Source organism: Acomys minous (genome assembly GCF_964271855.1).
Source record: "Acomys minous genome assembly, chromosome: 2".
NCBI classification, from domain to species: Eukaryota; Metazoa; Chordata; class Mammalia; order Rodentia; family Muridae; genus Acomys; species Acomys minous.
In genome coordinates this window covers 136270503-136288468 of record NC_140484.1, presented here as the reverse complement: position 1 = coordinate 136288468, position 17966 = coordinate 136270503, and the positions used below count along the sequence as shown (strand labels likewise).

The following is a 17966-nucleotide window of genomic DNA, read 5'->3' as shown; positions in this document are numbered from 1 at the left end:
AAATCTGATATAATCCAGGTCAAGTCTTTCATGTGGAGTGCAGAAAACTGGTTTAGTAAACTAAGCTTATAAGCAAAATGTCCTAAAAAGAATCATGTCTGGGATGGGAATACGTCCTGATATGGATGTAGTCATAAAGGATATGGAAGAGAAGGATAATAATAAACAAAGTTGTTACCACTTATTTGTCACCTGGACATAGGAACTCAGATGCAGAGCCCCAGGCCAGAGAATGATTAAGCATCCTCCAGAGGCAACAAGGAACAGAAAGGTAACAAGAAGTGCATGTGCTCTTTAGTAGGAGCTATATTAATAAAAAAGAGTCAATTGTATGTGTTCCTGCATAATTGATCACTAGGTTTCCGACTGCACTTTGGTCAGGCTCCCTTCTTAGGGACATGAAAATGATGTTCTCTCTTATCTTCATCTTCTTAGTTCTGAAGGTTTCTTTTCTTTTCTGTAGTTTGACTGAGCCCAAGAGCTTTTGGAGAATTAAAGACAAAAAAGATGGTCTAGCAGATGAAGAAACTGATTGTTTTTTTTCTCTTTATGCCAAACATGGTGATGTGAACAATGATCATTTCAGTGGGAATCTAGACAAGCAGTAAGTGTATATTACATTTACATATTTTATTTTATCATGGTAGATAAAGAATTCTAGTCAGGATGAGAGGTAGACCATGATTCTATTTATCCACTGACTGTGTGGCTGTATCTTTTCCAGGAACAATTAAAATTTATTCTATATTTTCCTTCCATTCATTTTCCTAATGGTTTAGGGGTTATCTTGTTTGTAATTTTTTAGTCACAGTTTCCAGACAGAAGCTGAATCAGTGACTCACATTATCTTCCTCACTCCTAGAAAGATTACTACCTTATGGTGTCTGTGATGTCCCTGTGAAACACAGTACCAAACATGGATATTTTACTTATTTAATAATGGCTATCATAAGTGGATTTTTGGCCTATTTGTTTGTTTGCTAGTGTTTTCTTCCCTCAGCATGTATGCCAAATTCCTGCACATCTGATGCTGGTATAACTGTCCTGCCTTTTAGTTACAAGTATTAAAAAGATAAACAAATTTTGTTTGAATAATGCATATATCATAATTTCAAAATTGTTTCTTCTATGACTACTACAGCCAAAAGTAGGTATGGCAATACTATGTTTATTGACGATGAGAACTTTGTTTTTCCTTTCCTTTACATTCTGTTTCATATGCATAACCACATTTATTAACAATGTTAGGATGCTTTTCAAATTTCTATGTTAGAAACTTATGAAACATCACCTATTCCAGCAGAGAATCCATTAATGTGTTAGAAAAGAGGGTGCCCTTCAAGCAATGACTTCATATTTTCATTTTCATATGACATAATAAAAAGATGTTCTCTGTGGCACCTGCTAACAATTGAGAGAGGAATACTAAAATTACAAATTCAGCTGAATTTCCCCAGACTGAAGCTCATTTACTGGTTTCAGACTTTCATTCTCATATTGCTGCTTATTTTTCGTCTATTATATTCATTTCAAATTTAAATATTTCTTTTCTTTACCTAATTATATAAAATGTGTTTGTGTATTGTGTGTATGAATATGCAACATACTCTTTGATTTTTATATTTGGGCACAAGTTCTACTTAGCACTGAGGTTACTAAATATGTGATATCAGTTTAAAAAATTGTGTTAATGTCTCTTGTAATACACTGGAGGAAAATGTTACAAGTAACACTGTAACATTTTATGTGTATGAGGATCAGCACAGTGAAGTTTATGATTTTAGACTAAGGATGTGTTCTGTTTTGGCTAGAATAGCTGGTAATGGAATTAAAAACATGGAAGATTGATTTTTAACTATGAATTAGATAAGTGAAGATTCTCTGAAGAAATGGGAAACCGCAGTAGAATTGTGTGTTGAAGTGATAAGGAAAGTGATCATACAAGAGTGAAAAAAGGAAAATTTGTGGTAAAATGTAGCGTGGAGAAGATAACCCAGAAATCCCATTGATCAGGTATAAACTAAAAAAATGTTCAGGACCTTGAGTAGTTTAAGCAATAAAATCTTCAGAAGTAACTGTTCTTTATCACATAAGATTGTTATAACCTAAACATCATTTCAGTTGAGACTTGCCCTAGAAGTCAAGAGGGCATTTGTAATTTATTTCATATATTTTTAATTTTCACTAGCTAATGAATCAACATGTCTGTTATGTTAACTTCAGTTTTAAGAGTATGAGAAATTGTATATTTAAAACTCTAACAACTGACGTTGCAGAAAGTTTTAAGTTACGTTCTTACATATTTACGTGGTACAAGATGAGAGATGTTCCGAGAAATGTTTTAATTTCTTTTAACTTATGAGTAATAAAGAAAATAACAAGGCAAGTATTTCCTATGTAGAGTCCTGCCTTTGCCTTTTTACCAACAAGTAACTTAGGTCTTTTTTTTTTTTTAAGATTTAAAGTTTGTAAATTTGTATTCATTGTAATGTATTCACATTACGTCTGGATATTGATCCTCTGACTGGTATATTCCCATCCCCACCCTCCCTCCCTTTTCTGCCCTACTCCCCTCCCCTAGACCTCAGACAGGGGGTTCTCCTCCCCCACATTCTAACCACAGCTTATCAGGTCTCATCAGGATAGCCTGCATCCCATTTCTCTGTGTGCCCACAGGGCCTCTCCACTAAGGGGAAGTCATTAAATCACAGGCACCAGACTTCATGTCAGAGGCAGACCCTTCTCCTACCACCTCTGCCCAAACATTGGAGAATGATCTGCCCATTGGCTATATCTAAACAGGGGGTTTAGGCTTTCTGCATGCATTGTCCTTGGTTGGTACATCAGTCCGTGCAGGCCCACTTGCATTCAGATCCACAGGCCTTCATGGTCTCCCTATGGGGATCCTGACTCCCACCAGGTCCTTCCACCCCTAACTCGTCCATACAATTCTCAGCACTCAGCCCAGAGTCCAGCTTTGAGTCCCAGCATCTGTCCTGATCCTCTGGTGGGTAGAGTCTCTCAGAGATCATCTATCTTGTGCTAATATGTACTTATAAGTGCGTATATACCACACATGTCTTTCTGGATGGAGGTTACCTTACTCAGGATGATCTAATCTATTTCAATCCATCTTCTTGAAAAAATCTCAAGATTTCCTTGTTATTAATAGCTGAGGGTTATTCCATTGTGTAAATGTACCACAGCTTTTTTATACATTCTTTGGATGAGGGACATCTAGGTTGTTTCTAGATTTTGGCTAGAATAGGATGAAAGCGGGAGGGAGGAGAAATGGGAAGATACGAGTGAGGGGATAACAAATGAGATGTAATCTGAATAAATTACTTAATTAAAAATTTTTTTAAAAAGAAGAGGTAGAAAAAAAAGCAAACAAAACAATAACAAATAAAGCTGCTGTAACCATAGCTGAGCAAATATCGTTGTTGTATTGGGAAGCATCTTTCAGGTATTTGCCCAGGAGTGGTATAGCTGAGTTTTGAAGTAGCAGTCTTGCCAATTTTATGAGAATGTGCCCAATTTTATTCCATAGTGGTTGTATAAGTTTACACTCTCATCAGCAATGGTGGAGTGTTCCCCCTTTCTTTACATCCTTGCCAACATGTGCTATCACTTGAGCTTTTGATCTTAGCCCTTCTGATAGGTGTAAAGTGGAATCTCAGAGTTGTTTTGATTTGAGTTTTTCCTGATGAGTAGGGATATTCAACATTTCTTTAAGTGTTTCTCCATCATTTTATATTACTCTTTTAAGAATTCTCTTTTTAGCTCTGTACCCCATTTTTTTATTGGATTATTTTGTGTGATGGTATTTAATTTCTTGTGTACAAAATCCTTTATGTATGGATATGAGCCTTTGGATATGAGCTTATTATTGGATACAGGGTTGGTGAAAGTCTTTTCCCAGTCTGTAGGCTGCTGTTCTGTTCTGTGAACTATGTCCTTTGCCTTACAGTGTCTTTTCAGTTACATTTAGTAATTGTTCACCTGAGATATTGGTGCTGTTTAGGAAGTTGTCGTCTGTGCCAGTGAGCCCAAGGCTATTCCCCACTTTTTCTTCTAACAGATTTAGTGTGTCTGATTTTATGCTGAGGTCTTTGATGTACTTGGACTTTACTTTTGTGCAAGGTGATATAGATTTACTTGCACCACAAAATATCTTGTATTACCATATCAGTGAGTCAAAAACATACAAGCAAATAAAACAAGATTTTAGGGATTGGATAACCATTGAGATGTTAGAAGAATAAATTAATTAAAAAAAGATTTTCAATGTTTAAACTACATTGGTTTTTTTAAAACTAAGGTTATGATGCTTAGAACCTAAAGCTTTTCTGATGCGACTCCTCTGTTTTCAGGGTGACACCTAAGACCATCCTCTTGATTTTATCTACATATTTTGCCATGGAAGAAATCAATAGCAATCCTCATATTTTACCGAACATTTCTCTCCTAGTTGAAATTGATTGTAACTTGTTTGCTGATCAATGGAAAACTGGTTTGTCCTTAAAAAGATTGGAGCACAGTCCTAACTACTACTGTACACACCAGAGAAGATATTTAGCTGTACTTACAGGACCCATATGGTCACGATCTGCTTATCTTGGAAGATACCTGTACATCTCTAGAACTCCAGAGGCAAGTCCTGTTGGGTCACTTTATTGAAATACTATCTCACTTGAGACTGACTTTCTGCTTACAAAGGCAGATTAAGTGGCAGAGAGTGGGTTTGTGTCTCTTCTGATCCATCAAGTGCTCAGACACTTTCTTTGGCAACTACAACAAGTTTATTGCAAGTGGGCATAAAGGACAATAATAATGTGAAATGTTTTACCAAAAGGCTTAATTTATCTGTATTTGGCTCAATAGTGACAAGAAGTTGGATATGGTCTTAATAATTAGATGAAGAATTCACACATTCTAAAATCTCAACATTAGTTTAACACAATTAGGTCTTTGCACATTAAATATTTCATCTTCCTCATATTGATGCTTATGTTCTATGTCCTTCAGATTTACTGTGGTCATTTTCATCCTCTCATGAGTGAACATGAACAATTTCCTTATCTACGCCAGATGTCTCCCAAGGACACATCTCTGCCTCTAGCCATGGTGTCCCTACTGGTTCACTTTAGCTGGAACTGGGCAGGAGTAATCATTTCAGATGATGACTATGGAATTCAGTTTCTTTCTGAATTGAGAGGAGAAATGCAAAGATATGTTGTCTGTTTGGCATTTGTGACTATTATCACAAATAATATAACACTAAACTTAAACATGGCTCATAAGTATTATAACCAGATCTTATTGTCATCAGCAAAAGTTGTAATTGTTTATGGAGACAAAGAATCTAAAATATATACTACACTTATTGCAATGAAACCTGAGGACATTAGAAAAATCTGGATCAGTGTGTCAAAATTTGATATAATAACAGCTACAGGAGATTTCTTGCTTTACCCCACCCATGGGACTCTCATTTTTTCACATCAGCATTCTGAGATGTCAGGCTTCTCACAATTTATCCAGAGCGTGCACCCTTCAAACTATAGTGAAGAAGTGTCCTTTGCTAGCCTTTGGTGGATGTATTTTAATTATTCTTTTCTACCATTTCAATGTAAGAAACTGAAGAATTGTCCATTTGATGTAATAAAGACATGGATATTCAGCCCACCATGTGGAATGTCTATGAATGATATATCTTATAACTCATACAATGCTGTGTATGCGGTGGCTCACTCACTCCACGAGATGCTTCTGCAACAAGCAGAGACATGGTCAGAGAATTCTGGGAATGATTTGGAATTTGACTCCTGGAAGGTAATGGCATGTATACATTACATGTATATATTATACTACATGGCATGCATGTCATAAACATGACATTCTAAAAAGAAACATATGGTCTAATTACATATTAAAAGGAACCTTGAACCAAAAGTAATGTATTTATATACTCTATCAAAGCAGATCATAACATCGTCATAAATTATGATGCAGTTAACACTGGTACCCAAGTAGACATTTCACAATCTAAGTCAATAGTCTTTTTGAATATTTCAACCACACATATATCTCATGTTTTTAACATTTGAAAAATTATATTTTGAAATTCTTAAATGGCAATAAGAATATGATTTGTAATTTATGTTACCAAGAACTTGCTGATTAATGTGATGAATAAATATCAAAGAATATCAAGTAGTTCTGCTGATTTTTGACCTATTAAGCATCTCTGCTCCATAGGTAATGTTAAAATAACATTGTCGAAATAAGTAGGATATGTTTCACTAAACTCCAGGCATAAAATTTGGGCATATATGTGTTAGGGCATCAAATCCATTGAGAAAATGGTATTTTTAAAGCCTACTGAAATTTTACCTGCATGTGGAACTTTTTTTGCTTTTTAACTACTGAGTACTTCTGACAGAGTTATAATTTAGGAAAGTATAATGAATTTTTTTTGGTTTTTTTTTTAGACAAGGTTTCTCTGAGTAGCCTTGGTTACCATAGACTTCCCTTGTAGAACATGTAGGCCTTGAGCTTAGAGAGATCTGTCTGCCTCAGCCTCCCAAGTGCTATGATTTAAGGCATGCACCATCACACCCAGATAGTATAATGGAATTTAGGGGCATTCCAGATTTTCAATTTCCTGTTATAATATGAGGACATCATAGAAACTAAAATGACAAATGTGTTTCAGATGTTCTCTTTTCTGAAGAACATACAATTTGTAAATCCTGCCGGAGACTTAGTGAACATGAATCAGGATGTAAAACTGGATACAGAGTATGACATTTCCTATATCATGGATTTTATTAAATACTTGGGAATTAAAATAAAAATAGGAAAGTTTTCTAGTCATTTTCCAAATGGTCAACAACTGTATATGTCTGATGAAATGATAGAGTGGACCACAGATCTCAGAGAGGTAATTTAGTCTTAATTTTAGTGCTTTCCATGTAGTGCAATTACCAAAAAATCTAATGGTTTACTTGCGCTGCATGATGGTATAAAAGTTTTGACATTTATTCATTTATGGACTCATCTTCTCCCTTCTGGATTCTCTCTCCCCCCCCCTCTCTCTCTCTCCTCTGTATTTCATAATATGTAAATCACAATACATACATAATATTCATATGTATGCCTTTTAATACGATATATGTGTGTAAAAGATATCTTTAACTAGCTCCATATTGTGAATCACTGCAGCTTTATGTTATTTCTATATCATATCTGATTTTCTGCAGACTTCACCCTCCGTATGTAGTGTGCCTTGCAAGCCAGGACATAGAAAATCTCCTCAAGAAGGAATGGCTGTGTGCTGTTTCGATTGCAATCCCTGCCTAGAAAACGAAATTTCCAACATGACAAGTAAGGATATGTTTAACTAAAAATAAACAGATAGTTTTCTTCTCCCATATTTACATAGAATCTTTTGGGGAAAGACATAGATAAATCTCATTATGAAGTTAAAAGCATTGCCTATGCCTAGACATTCATGACTCAGCCAGTCTCAGAGCTATTCCCATATAGTGGGACCAGCAATATAAGTTACCTACTTGTTCTGCAGTTTGAATTCTTTACATCCAGATTGTATCCCCCTCCCTTTTTCTCCTCCTGATCACCCCTCCTTCCCTCATTTTTCTCCCTCCTCCCTTAGTCCTCAGAAAGGGGAGCCCTCTACCCCTAACATCTGACCGCAGCCTATCAAGCCTCATCTGTCCCACCTGTAACCTCTTCCTCTGTATCCTGACAAGGCCATCTTGCCGGGGGGAAGTGATCTAAGTTTGGTTGCCAGAGTGAATGTCCAGAGTATTCTCTACTCTCCACAGAGTAATGCCGCTGCTTGATTTAATATACTCTCTGTCTCTTGAACTAGATTTTTGTCTCATCATTTTTGAATTAGTAAAGATAATGTTTCTCTTGTGTATTTATTTAGACTCTTAAATATTATGCTACACTTTCTTATTTTCCCAGAATGCCCTATGGTTACTAATAATGGCTAGATGTTCAATGACATTGTAATATGTTTTAGAAACATGCACTTTTGTATCATGCTACGGTCATATAAATATAATCGATAGGCAGATTTGGGCCCAGGGTCCCGCTCAAACTATGGCACCAGCCAAGGACAATACAGGCGGTAAACCTTAAACCCCTACCCAGATCTAGCCAATGGACAGGACATTCTCCACAGCTGAGTGGAGAGTGGGATATGACTTTCTCACATACTCTGGTGCCTCACCTTTGACCATGTCCCCTGGAGGGGGAGACCTGATGGCACTCAGAGGAAGGATAGCAGGCTACCAAGAAGAGACTTGATACCCTATGAGCATATACAGGGGGAGGAGGTCCCCCTCAGTCACAGTCATAGGGGAAGGGGAGTAAGGGGAAAATGGGAAGGAGGGAAGAATGGGAGGATACAAGGGATGGGATAACCATTGAGATGTAGCAAGAATAAATTAATAAAAAATAAATAGTATCATTTTTGTAGGTTGCATTTTCCATTGTACTGTATTTCACATATGGGTTTGGAGCCAAGATAGGAACTCTGAATTAAAATTTGTACTCTAATCTTCATAACATGTATGCACAAAGACCTTTTTCTTACTAATTAATTAACTTACTAATTCAGTTTATGTTCTGGTTGTGGCCCTCTCCCCCCTCTCTTCCCAGTCCCACTTCCCTTGCCCATTCTCTCCCTTGTTCCTCAGAAAAGGAGACCCTCCCTACCACCCACCCCGCTTTCTCAAGTTGCATCAGGACTGAATTCATCCTTTTCCCCCATGGCCTGGCGAGTCAGTTGAGCCAGGGGAAATGATCAAAAGAGGCAGCCCTTGCTTCCCTTACTAGTGGACCAACATGACGTCTGAGCTGTTCATTGGCTACGTCTATGTAGAAGACCTGGGTCCAGTCAATTCATGGTTCTTGGTTGGCCCCCTTAGTCTACTTGTGGAGCTCATGTCACCTCTAGGTCCTTTTATCCTTAAATCCACCTTTCCACTCGACTCCCTATGATTTGCTCAGATGTTTGCCTATTTGTTCCTGAAAAGTGCTGGGTTTCTTGAGCCTTTGTGTTCCAGTAAGGTCCTGCTAGTCTCCTCAAGAAGCTAGTAGAGCTGAATGAAAGGCTAGATCTGGACATCTCTGAAGTTCCTCAGTCCTCTTCAGGATGGCTAGGGAAATTTGGAGAAATATAAAGGGGCATGGGAATTAAGGGGTCAGTTGTGCAGCTCTTTGAGCAGACACATCACTCTAGGCACTCAGATTAGGCTGTGCTCCCCCATCTTGGCCATGGGACCCTGTGCTCCTATTTTTCCAGATGGTCTCCACCAGGCGACCAGTGGAGCCATGGATTCGAGGTTGGGGTGCTGTCCTTGCGGTCCAGGTTCTGACCTCAGGAAGCAGCAGGAATCCAAAGTCTGGTTGCTGAAACAGAGCACCCTGGGACTGTGAACCCCCACCAAGTAGGTAGAGAGCACTGGCACAGCAAGCCTCAGACCACATGCAGCACCTGGACATGTGAGAAGGCCACAGGAGCCCTGGAATTCTGTGTTCTCAGCTGACAGGATGTGTCCTTCATCTGGGAAACTCCAACATTAGTGATTTGGAGTCAGCTGTCTGGTTACTCACCAGATCCTCAGTTACTGATCTTCTGCCACTCAGCTACAGTATGCCCTGGACAACACAATCTTAGAAGTCTCCACACAGAGACTTTTAAATTAAATAAGTGGTGATATCTACATTAGATTCATGAAAACTTTTAAAATGATGTTATTACTAAAGTATTAGGGAAGGGAACAATTTAATAAACAGCTGATTGAATGGTTAGAAATAGCTGAGCAAGAGGAAACAGAGACAGGCAGTGAGTGCGATGCCTAACTGGTCTACAAAGCAAGTCCAGGGCAGCCAAGGCTACACAGAGAAACCTGTTTCAAATAACAAAACAAAAAAAAAAGCTAAACCTATAACTGAAGCTTTCTTTTAATAGCACACCAGAATGTAATGATTTTGAATGGTTTGAATAAGAGGACCATAAAGATGAAAAGTTCATTTAAAAAATTACAATAAAATATTAACCAAATTTTATCAAAGAATTCAGGAACTAATGTAAGAAAATAAACCAATAAAGTATAAAAATAAATTAAGAAAATTATATTTAGTCAATTGATAATATGCTATAAATATTAAATTCAATTAAAAGGTCAAATTTATTGACTTTTGTGTTAGTTAAACATAAGAATACTAAGCTTAAAATTATTATCTTTCCTTTGTTTCTATGTTTACTTTTCCTATTTCCTCGAAAATAGATTGCTTTCTCATAAAATTCATCCAACCAGTTTCCTCTTCCACTGCTCTTCCAAGGTTCCAACACATCCCCTTATTCCAGAGCTACTCCCCCTTGATTTCATTTTCAGAAACTAGCAGGCTTCCAAAAGAAGATAATAAAACTGGACCAGAAAAAGATACAATGATACAAGCCAAGAGCTCTCATATCTAGGCTAGAAAAATCATCATAATGGTAGGAGAAGAGACTTAAGACCAGACAAAAGAGTCAGAGATATATCGGCTCCCATTGGTAAGAGTTCCACAGAAACAGTTAGCTAACAGCTACAACATATATGTGCAAAGCACCTGGTACAGAAACATGAAAGCCTCGTTCTTGTTGCTTCAGTCTCTGTAAACCCATGTAAGTGCTGCTCAGTTGAATTGTCATACCATGTTTTTTCTGGTGCCCTCCATCTCCTATGCCTTCTACAGTCTTTCCTCCCTCTTCCGAAGAAAGAGAGCTGACAGAGACCTCCAATTTAGACAGGCTTCACATCCTACTCCTTCACCCACTCCTATCTGATGTTTGAATAAAACCCTTTGTTAATGCATGGATAAAGTTCTGATCTATGAGTATAGTAACATAATGTTTATGAATAATTTCCTTGATTTCTTAAAGTGGTATTTAAAAGTAGTATCTGAGTTTATCCTATGGCCCTGGGCTATCCCATCTCTGGGTTCTGCCTATCCAAGGACTGTTGACTATGGGCTCCCCCTTGTGGAGCGGGCCTCAAGTAAAATGAGTCATTGGTTGGATACTTCTACGTGGTATTAGCCACCATTGCCAATGCACATCTTAAAAGCAGGACAGATTGTAGGAGGAGGACGTTGTGACTGGGTTTGTGCCCAGGTTTTTCTTTACATAGCCTACAGAATAACTTCTCATGCAAAAGTTTCTAGAACACAGAATCGAAGGTTCCTAACTTTAACCAGATTAACTTTGCTATGCTCAATAACCTGAGTTGGAGATTTATCAGCAATGGCATCCATTTTCAGTTTCAAATGTGGACTGGTTTTCCATACCGTCAGTCTAGCTTGTTTCCAGATCTCTAAGAGATGTGCTCAGCGAATAACTCAACCTGATTTAACACAGTCACATACTGAATCTTTGTCTTGTAACCAATGATGGCAAGATCAACCTGTGTATTTTCTATTGCTAGGAGTCCTCCCTATGGTCACCCTCCCTCATAGATTACAAAAGGTTTTTACTGCAAAAGGTTCTCACATAGCCCACAAAATAACCCCTAATTCCAGCCGAATATCCTCACATTCTCTCTTTCCATCTACCACATCTTGATCTCTTCCTTTTCTATTCCCCTTGCCCCAACCACATCTATTATATTATAATATATATTATATTTTCTCTTCCCTGAAAGATTCATGTTCTCCCACTCACATAGTCTTGTCCATAGTGCATTCATTTTCATTGAATTCTATAACTTCTTTTTATGTCTTTCTTTTTTCTTCCTTTTCCTGTGGTCATTGGGAAGAAATTTGTTCAGTTTTAATGAATTTGTAGGATTTCTGTTCTATCTGTTCTTATTGGAGTCCAGATTTAATGCATGTTGGTCTGATAAGATACAGAGAGTTATTTCACTATCTTTGATTCTTCATTTGTGATAAAGGATATGGTAAATTTTGAAGAAGATTACAAAGGGTGCTTATGTTAAAGTATTTTTTCTGTTTGCCTTGAGTCTCAGCTTCTGCTTCATTCTGCTGATGGATAGAGCCTCTTGGAGGACAGCTAAGCTAGAGTCATACCTGCAAATATAGCAGCATATTATTAATAGTGTTGGGGGGGCCTAGATATTGTTTGGACATTCCCTAAATCTCTGACCTATCTTTATACCTGCACATTTTAGAGGAAGGGTAAATTTTGAGTCCAGGTTTGTGTTTGTGGGTTGGTGTTCCCCACCTTCTACTAGGAGTCTTGTCTAGTTAGAGGGTCTACATTACAGTTGCTACTGGGGGTCTCAGCTAGTGTCACTGCATATTATTTCAGAAGCCTACTCTGACATAGGTCTCCAGTTTGTCACAGATATTTCCCCAATCATGGTTTCTCTTCTGTCAGAGGCTAGTTAGTTGTCCTCCCACTGCTGCTCTGCCCAAGTCCGATATCCCACCCTCATTTCTTTCTATATTGCCTATGCTACCTTGTTGCTTCTCTTCAACCATTATTACTGCCTGTTCTATTTCCCCTTCTCCTTGCATCTATTTCCCTTCCCTTGATTCCCCTTGTTATCTTCTTTGGATCTCTGAATTGTACTATGTTTATTCTGTTATATGATTAAACTCACTTATGAGTGAGTATATATCATGCGTGTCTTTCTAGGTCTGGATTACGTCACTGAGGATGATGTTTTCTAGCTCCATCTATTTGTCTGCAAATTTCATGACTTTCTTGTTTTTTTAATAGCAGAGTAGCATTCCATTGTGTAAATTCAGCACAGCTTCTTTATCCACTCTTCTGTTGTTAGACATCTAGGTTATTTCTTGATTCTGGTTACTACAAATGAATATGATATGAACAGAGTTGAACAAGTGTCCTTGTTGGACAGGAGAACAGATTTGGGGTATATGCCCAGGAGTGGTAGAGCTGAGTCTTGAGGTAGACATATTCGCAGTTTTCTGAGAAAGCACCAGATTTATTTCCAATGTGTTGTTTGTACACGGATGCATTCTCACTAGCAATGGAAGACTGCTGTCATCATTGACATCCTTGCCACTCTGCGTTGTCACTTGAGTTTTTAAACTTAGCCATTCTGACATGTGTTACCTAGACCCCCAGAGTCTTTTGATTTGAATTTCTCTGATGACTAAGACTATTGAGCATTTCCTTAAGTACTTCTCTGCCATTCAAGATTTCTCGGTTAAGAATTCACTGTTCAGCTCTGTATTGCCTTTTTAAATTGAATTATTTGGTTTCTTTGTGTTTAATTTCTTGAGTGATATATAGTTTTTGAATATTAGCCCTTTGTCAGATGGAGGGCTGGTGAAGACCTTTTCTCAATCTGTAGACAACAATTTTGTTCTCTTGACAGTGCCTTTCCCTTACAGAAGATTTTCATTTCTACCAGTTTCATTTATTAATTGTAGTTCTTAGAGCCTGAACTATTTGTATTCCGTTCAGGAAATTGTCTCCTGGGCCAATGACGTCAATGTTCTTCCCCCACCTTCTCTTCTAATAGATTCAGTGTATCTGGTATTATGTTTACATCTTTGATCCACTTGGACTTGAGTTTTAATCAAGGTGATAGGTATGGCTCTATTTTCATTGTTCTGCATACAGGTATCCACTTATAACAGCACCACGTGGGGAAGATACTTTGTCTTTCACTGTATAGTTTTGGCACACACCAGTAGGATATACTGAAGGAGGCAGAGTCAGGAGGATCACAAGTTCAACTCCAATCTGGGATACACAGCCAGTTGTGGTAGCCTTTACAGTCTCTAAGGCCCCTCTTCTGTAATTTTCCTATCCTTATGTGAGTGATTGTATTTGTAGATGTTTCCAGACAGACTCCAAACTCTAGGTTATGGTTTTCTATAATGGTTTCTGTCCGTTTCAAAGATAACTTTCTCTGGTAACTCTTGGTAAATATACTTACCTATGTGCAAAGACATATATTGAGAAAGTAGTTCAGGATTATAATACTGGTTTAGGAAAGTGTTGTGTGTAGATGTTTTTCTAAGAAAGAGCATGGGTACGGTTTATAAGTCAAACAAACCACATGAGGCCACAAAGCTGTTGATAGATAGATCAAAATAGGCATGGAAGGGGCTTGCTTGAAGTTCCTTTTTAGTATTATACAGCAATATTAGTAACAAATGCATGGTTCCATGAATAATCCATTCTAAGCTATGCTATTATGAAAAGCTGTATATTACGTGACAGAACATTACTGTTTTTAAAAAACACTGAAAAATTATTGACTATGTACAACAAATATGACCAATACGTCACAAAAAAGATGAAAAGCATTTAAAATGGGATTAAAACTTATGCTGCATCCATAGTCAATTTCCATTTACACAAGAGTTAAGGCTAATTTAGCCATGGTTTCCCCATGTATTAATTTAATGTTTCTTGTGACCAATAGAGTAAACTAAAAATTATACTTTCTACCTTATAATAGACATGGATCAATGTGTGAAGTGTCCAGATGATCACTATGCCAACACAGATCAAACACACTGTCTCAAAAAAGTTGTGACCTATCTGGATTATGAAGACCCCTTGGGGTTGGCTCTGGCTGGTACAGCTCTTTGCTTCTCTGCTCTTACAGCTGTTGTACTCTGTGTCTTCTTGAAACACAAAGATACTCCCATAGTCAAGGCCAATAACAGAACTCTCAGCTACGTCCTACTCATCTCCCTCATATTTTGTTTTCTGTGCTCCTTGCTCTACATTGGCCATCCCCGTGCGGCCACCTGCATCCTGCAACAGACCACATTTGCTCTTGTGTTTACTGTGGCTGCCTCCACCGTCTTGGCCAAGACAATCACTGTAGTTCTGGCATTTAATGTCACTGTTCCAGGAAGAAGGATGAGGTGGCTGCTGGTGTCAGGGGCACCTAATTTCATCATCCCCATATGTACCACGATTCAATTGATTCTTTGTGGGATTTGGCTGGGAACTTCTCCTCCATTTGTTGATGCTGATGGACACATGGTACATGGCCACATCGTCATTGTTTGCAACAAAGGTTCTGTTATTTCTTTCTACTGTGTCCTGGGATGCATGGGCTCAGTTGCCCTAGCAAGTTTCACTGTAGCTTTCCTGGCAAGAAACCTACCTGACATATTCAATGAAGCCAAGTTCCTGACAGCCAGCATGCTGGTGTTCTGCAGTGTTTGGCTCACCTTCCTCCCTGTCTACCACAGTACAAAAGGCAAAGCTACAGTCGCTGTGGAGGTCTTCTGCATCTTGGCCTCAAGTGCAGGGCTGCTCCTTTGCATCTTTGCCCCAAAGTGTTACATTATTTTGTTAAAACCAGAGATAAACTCCTTTCCTAACCTCAGGAGCTCACATGATAAAACCAAAAATATTTCTTAAATTTATATAGCTCATTTACTATACCAAACATATCTACACGTTGAAAGCATAACTAGATCCATCAAATATTATATAAAATATTAAGTTTCTCAGCAGCAGCAGCCATTTGGGTTTCCCCAGGGAGAGGAGAGCAACCCAGCTTCTGGACATACACAGTACACCCTCACACTTCCTGCCTACTCTCACCATTCTGAGGACAACTTCAGATTACAGAGACATGTAGAACCAGCCTCTGGTTTAGGCTCTAGTAGCTGTATTGAGGAGAGCTGCAGGACCTCAGTACTATACAGGGTAGAAACCCATGACCTTATTCCATGTCTATAGGTGCAACTGGGACACAAGCATCAGAGAAGAGCTGAAAGCTACTTGAGGATATCCAACCCCCCTGCCCATGACCTTGTTATCCCCCGTGCATGCGCAAGAAGCCCAACGGGCTCCTGGAACAATCAGCTAATGACAAGGACTAGCAGATGATTAAAGACCAACATAAAACTCCATCAACAAAACCCAGGGAAATATAGCAGCAATCTCTGGATATCATGAAACTGCTGAAACGCAGGAAAATGACCTGATTTCTAGGCTAATGAAGATAGTTAATGCATTTAAAGAGGGAATAAATAATTCCCTTGAAGAAATACAGAAAAGTACAATCAAACAAATGCAGGCCCCTGATGAGAAAACTCATAAATTACTTAAAGAAATACAGGAAAACATGATCAAACATTTGAAGGAAATGAATAAAATGGTTCAATATCTGGAAATGGAAATAGAACCAATAAAGAAAACACAAATTGATGGGATCCTGGAGATGGAAAACATAGGAAAGGGAACCGGAACCATAGAGATTAGTACCAACAACCAAATACAACAGATGGATGAGAGAATCTGAGGCAAAGAAAATACAACTGAAGAAATAGATACATCAGTCAATGAAAATATTAAATTGAAAAAAATTTCTGACACAAAACATCTAGGAAATCAAGGACATGACGAAAAGAAACCTAATAATAATTACTATTTACTTAAAAAAAACTGTTTGACTAAATCACTGTTGCTTATTTGGAATCCAGAGTAAAGAAGATTGTTTTCTGGATTTCATTCAAATGGCTAACTGATAGCATCCTCCAAATACAACAATATCTCTGTGGGGTTTGTTGTTGTTGTTGTTGTTGTTGTTATTGTTGTTGTTGTTATTATTTTTGAGTCCTACAACTTTACTGAATTTGTGACCACGTTTGATAGTCCTGTTGGTCTTAGATTGTATGTATATGGTAACACCAAACAACAAATTATACTTTTTCTTGCCCTTTTTGTACATTCTCTTATGTTATTGCACACAGATCAACCTTGTGTTGAATAGAAATTGGGAGAATCTTTGTTTCAGATCTTATATGTAAACATTCAATGTCCCCCATTTAGTACACTAATAGGCATAGGTTTCCCAAAGTTTATTGTATTGAAACATGCTATTTTTATAACTAATTTAGCTTTAGATTTCTATCCAGTATGATGTTTAGTTAAATGATCATGTGCTCTTTATCTTTTATTCTGTTGGTATCATGCTTATTGACCTGCATAAGTTGAATGTTTATTGTATATCTGAGAGGATTTTCATTAATGTTTTTCTGGGCATTTTTGGGTCTATGCTCTAAAACATTCCTCAACTAAAAGTATAACTTCTTCTTATGTAGGTTAAGAGAACAGACATGTGATCTGGATGAAAGGAGAACCAGGACACTGGCTATGGTAAATTAATCACCCACGTAAGGTTGATGAATATAAAACAAGATCACACTATGCAACAGGCTGACCTCAGAAGCCAAGACCGATTTGTGCAGAAGAATAGGATGAAAGGATGAGTATATACCAGAACATGTTTAATATAACCATTCCCAAAAATCTTAGATGAAAATAGCCAGCCTATTTTTTATGAAAAAAAAAATACAAGAGAACAAATCCACTTTTATTTATGTACTTTTCATTAGTTTAAATCCATGAAGGTGAAAGATTACACAGATTCTATGTCCAATAGACTTCACAGGAAGGTTGCTTCAGAATTTGGCAAGCACCATGCCACTGTTCCCATGGGCCCAAGTTATGTTTCCCAAGATCAGAGTAGTGAGTTTTGTGGTTTCCATGAGTTTGTAAGCTTTCTATTGTTTCTGTTGCTATTACTCAGCTTTAATCCATGGTAGTCAGATAGCATGCAGGGCATTATTTCAATTTTATTGTATTTGCTGAGACTTGTTTTGCATCTGAGTACTTGTTCAATTTAAGAGAAAGTTCTGTATTCTTTTGTTTAAGTGAAACTTCTGTAAATATCTGTTAGGTCCATGTGACTTATAGTATTAGTTAATTCCATCCTTTCTCTGTTCAGTTTTGTCTGGAGAACCAGTATATTGATGACAGTGAGGTATTGATGTCTCCTACTATCTTTGTGAAATATCCACTATGTGATTTAAGCTGCAGTAGGGTTACTGTTATGAACTTGGATGTCCTTGGTATTGGTGCAAAGATGTTTAGAATTGCAATGTCCTCATGGTGGATATTTTTCCTTTGATAA

General features: G+C 37.7%; 1 protein-coding gene across 1 annotated transcript; it reads left to right on the top strand.

The window, feature by feature from the left end:
• Window positions 1-398: 398 nt before the first annotated feature.
• Window positions 399-15403, top strand: LOC311580605 (vomeronasal type-2 receptor 116-like; the record flags this gene model as incomplete). Its single annotated transcript, XM_084752265.1, has 6 exons — window positions 399-604; window positions 4374-4653; window positions 5029-5835; window positions 6719-6946; window positions 7266-7389; window positions 14484-15403. The coding sequence occupies 6 exons, from the start codon at window positions 399-401 to the stop codon at window positions 15401-15403; spliced, it is 2565 nt and encodes an 854-aa protein (XP_084608391.1).
• Window positions 15404-17966: the final 2563 nt, after the last annotated feature.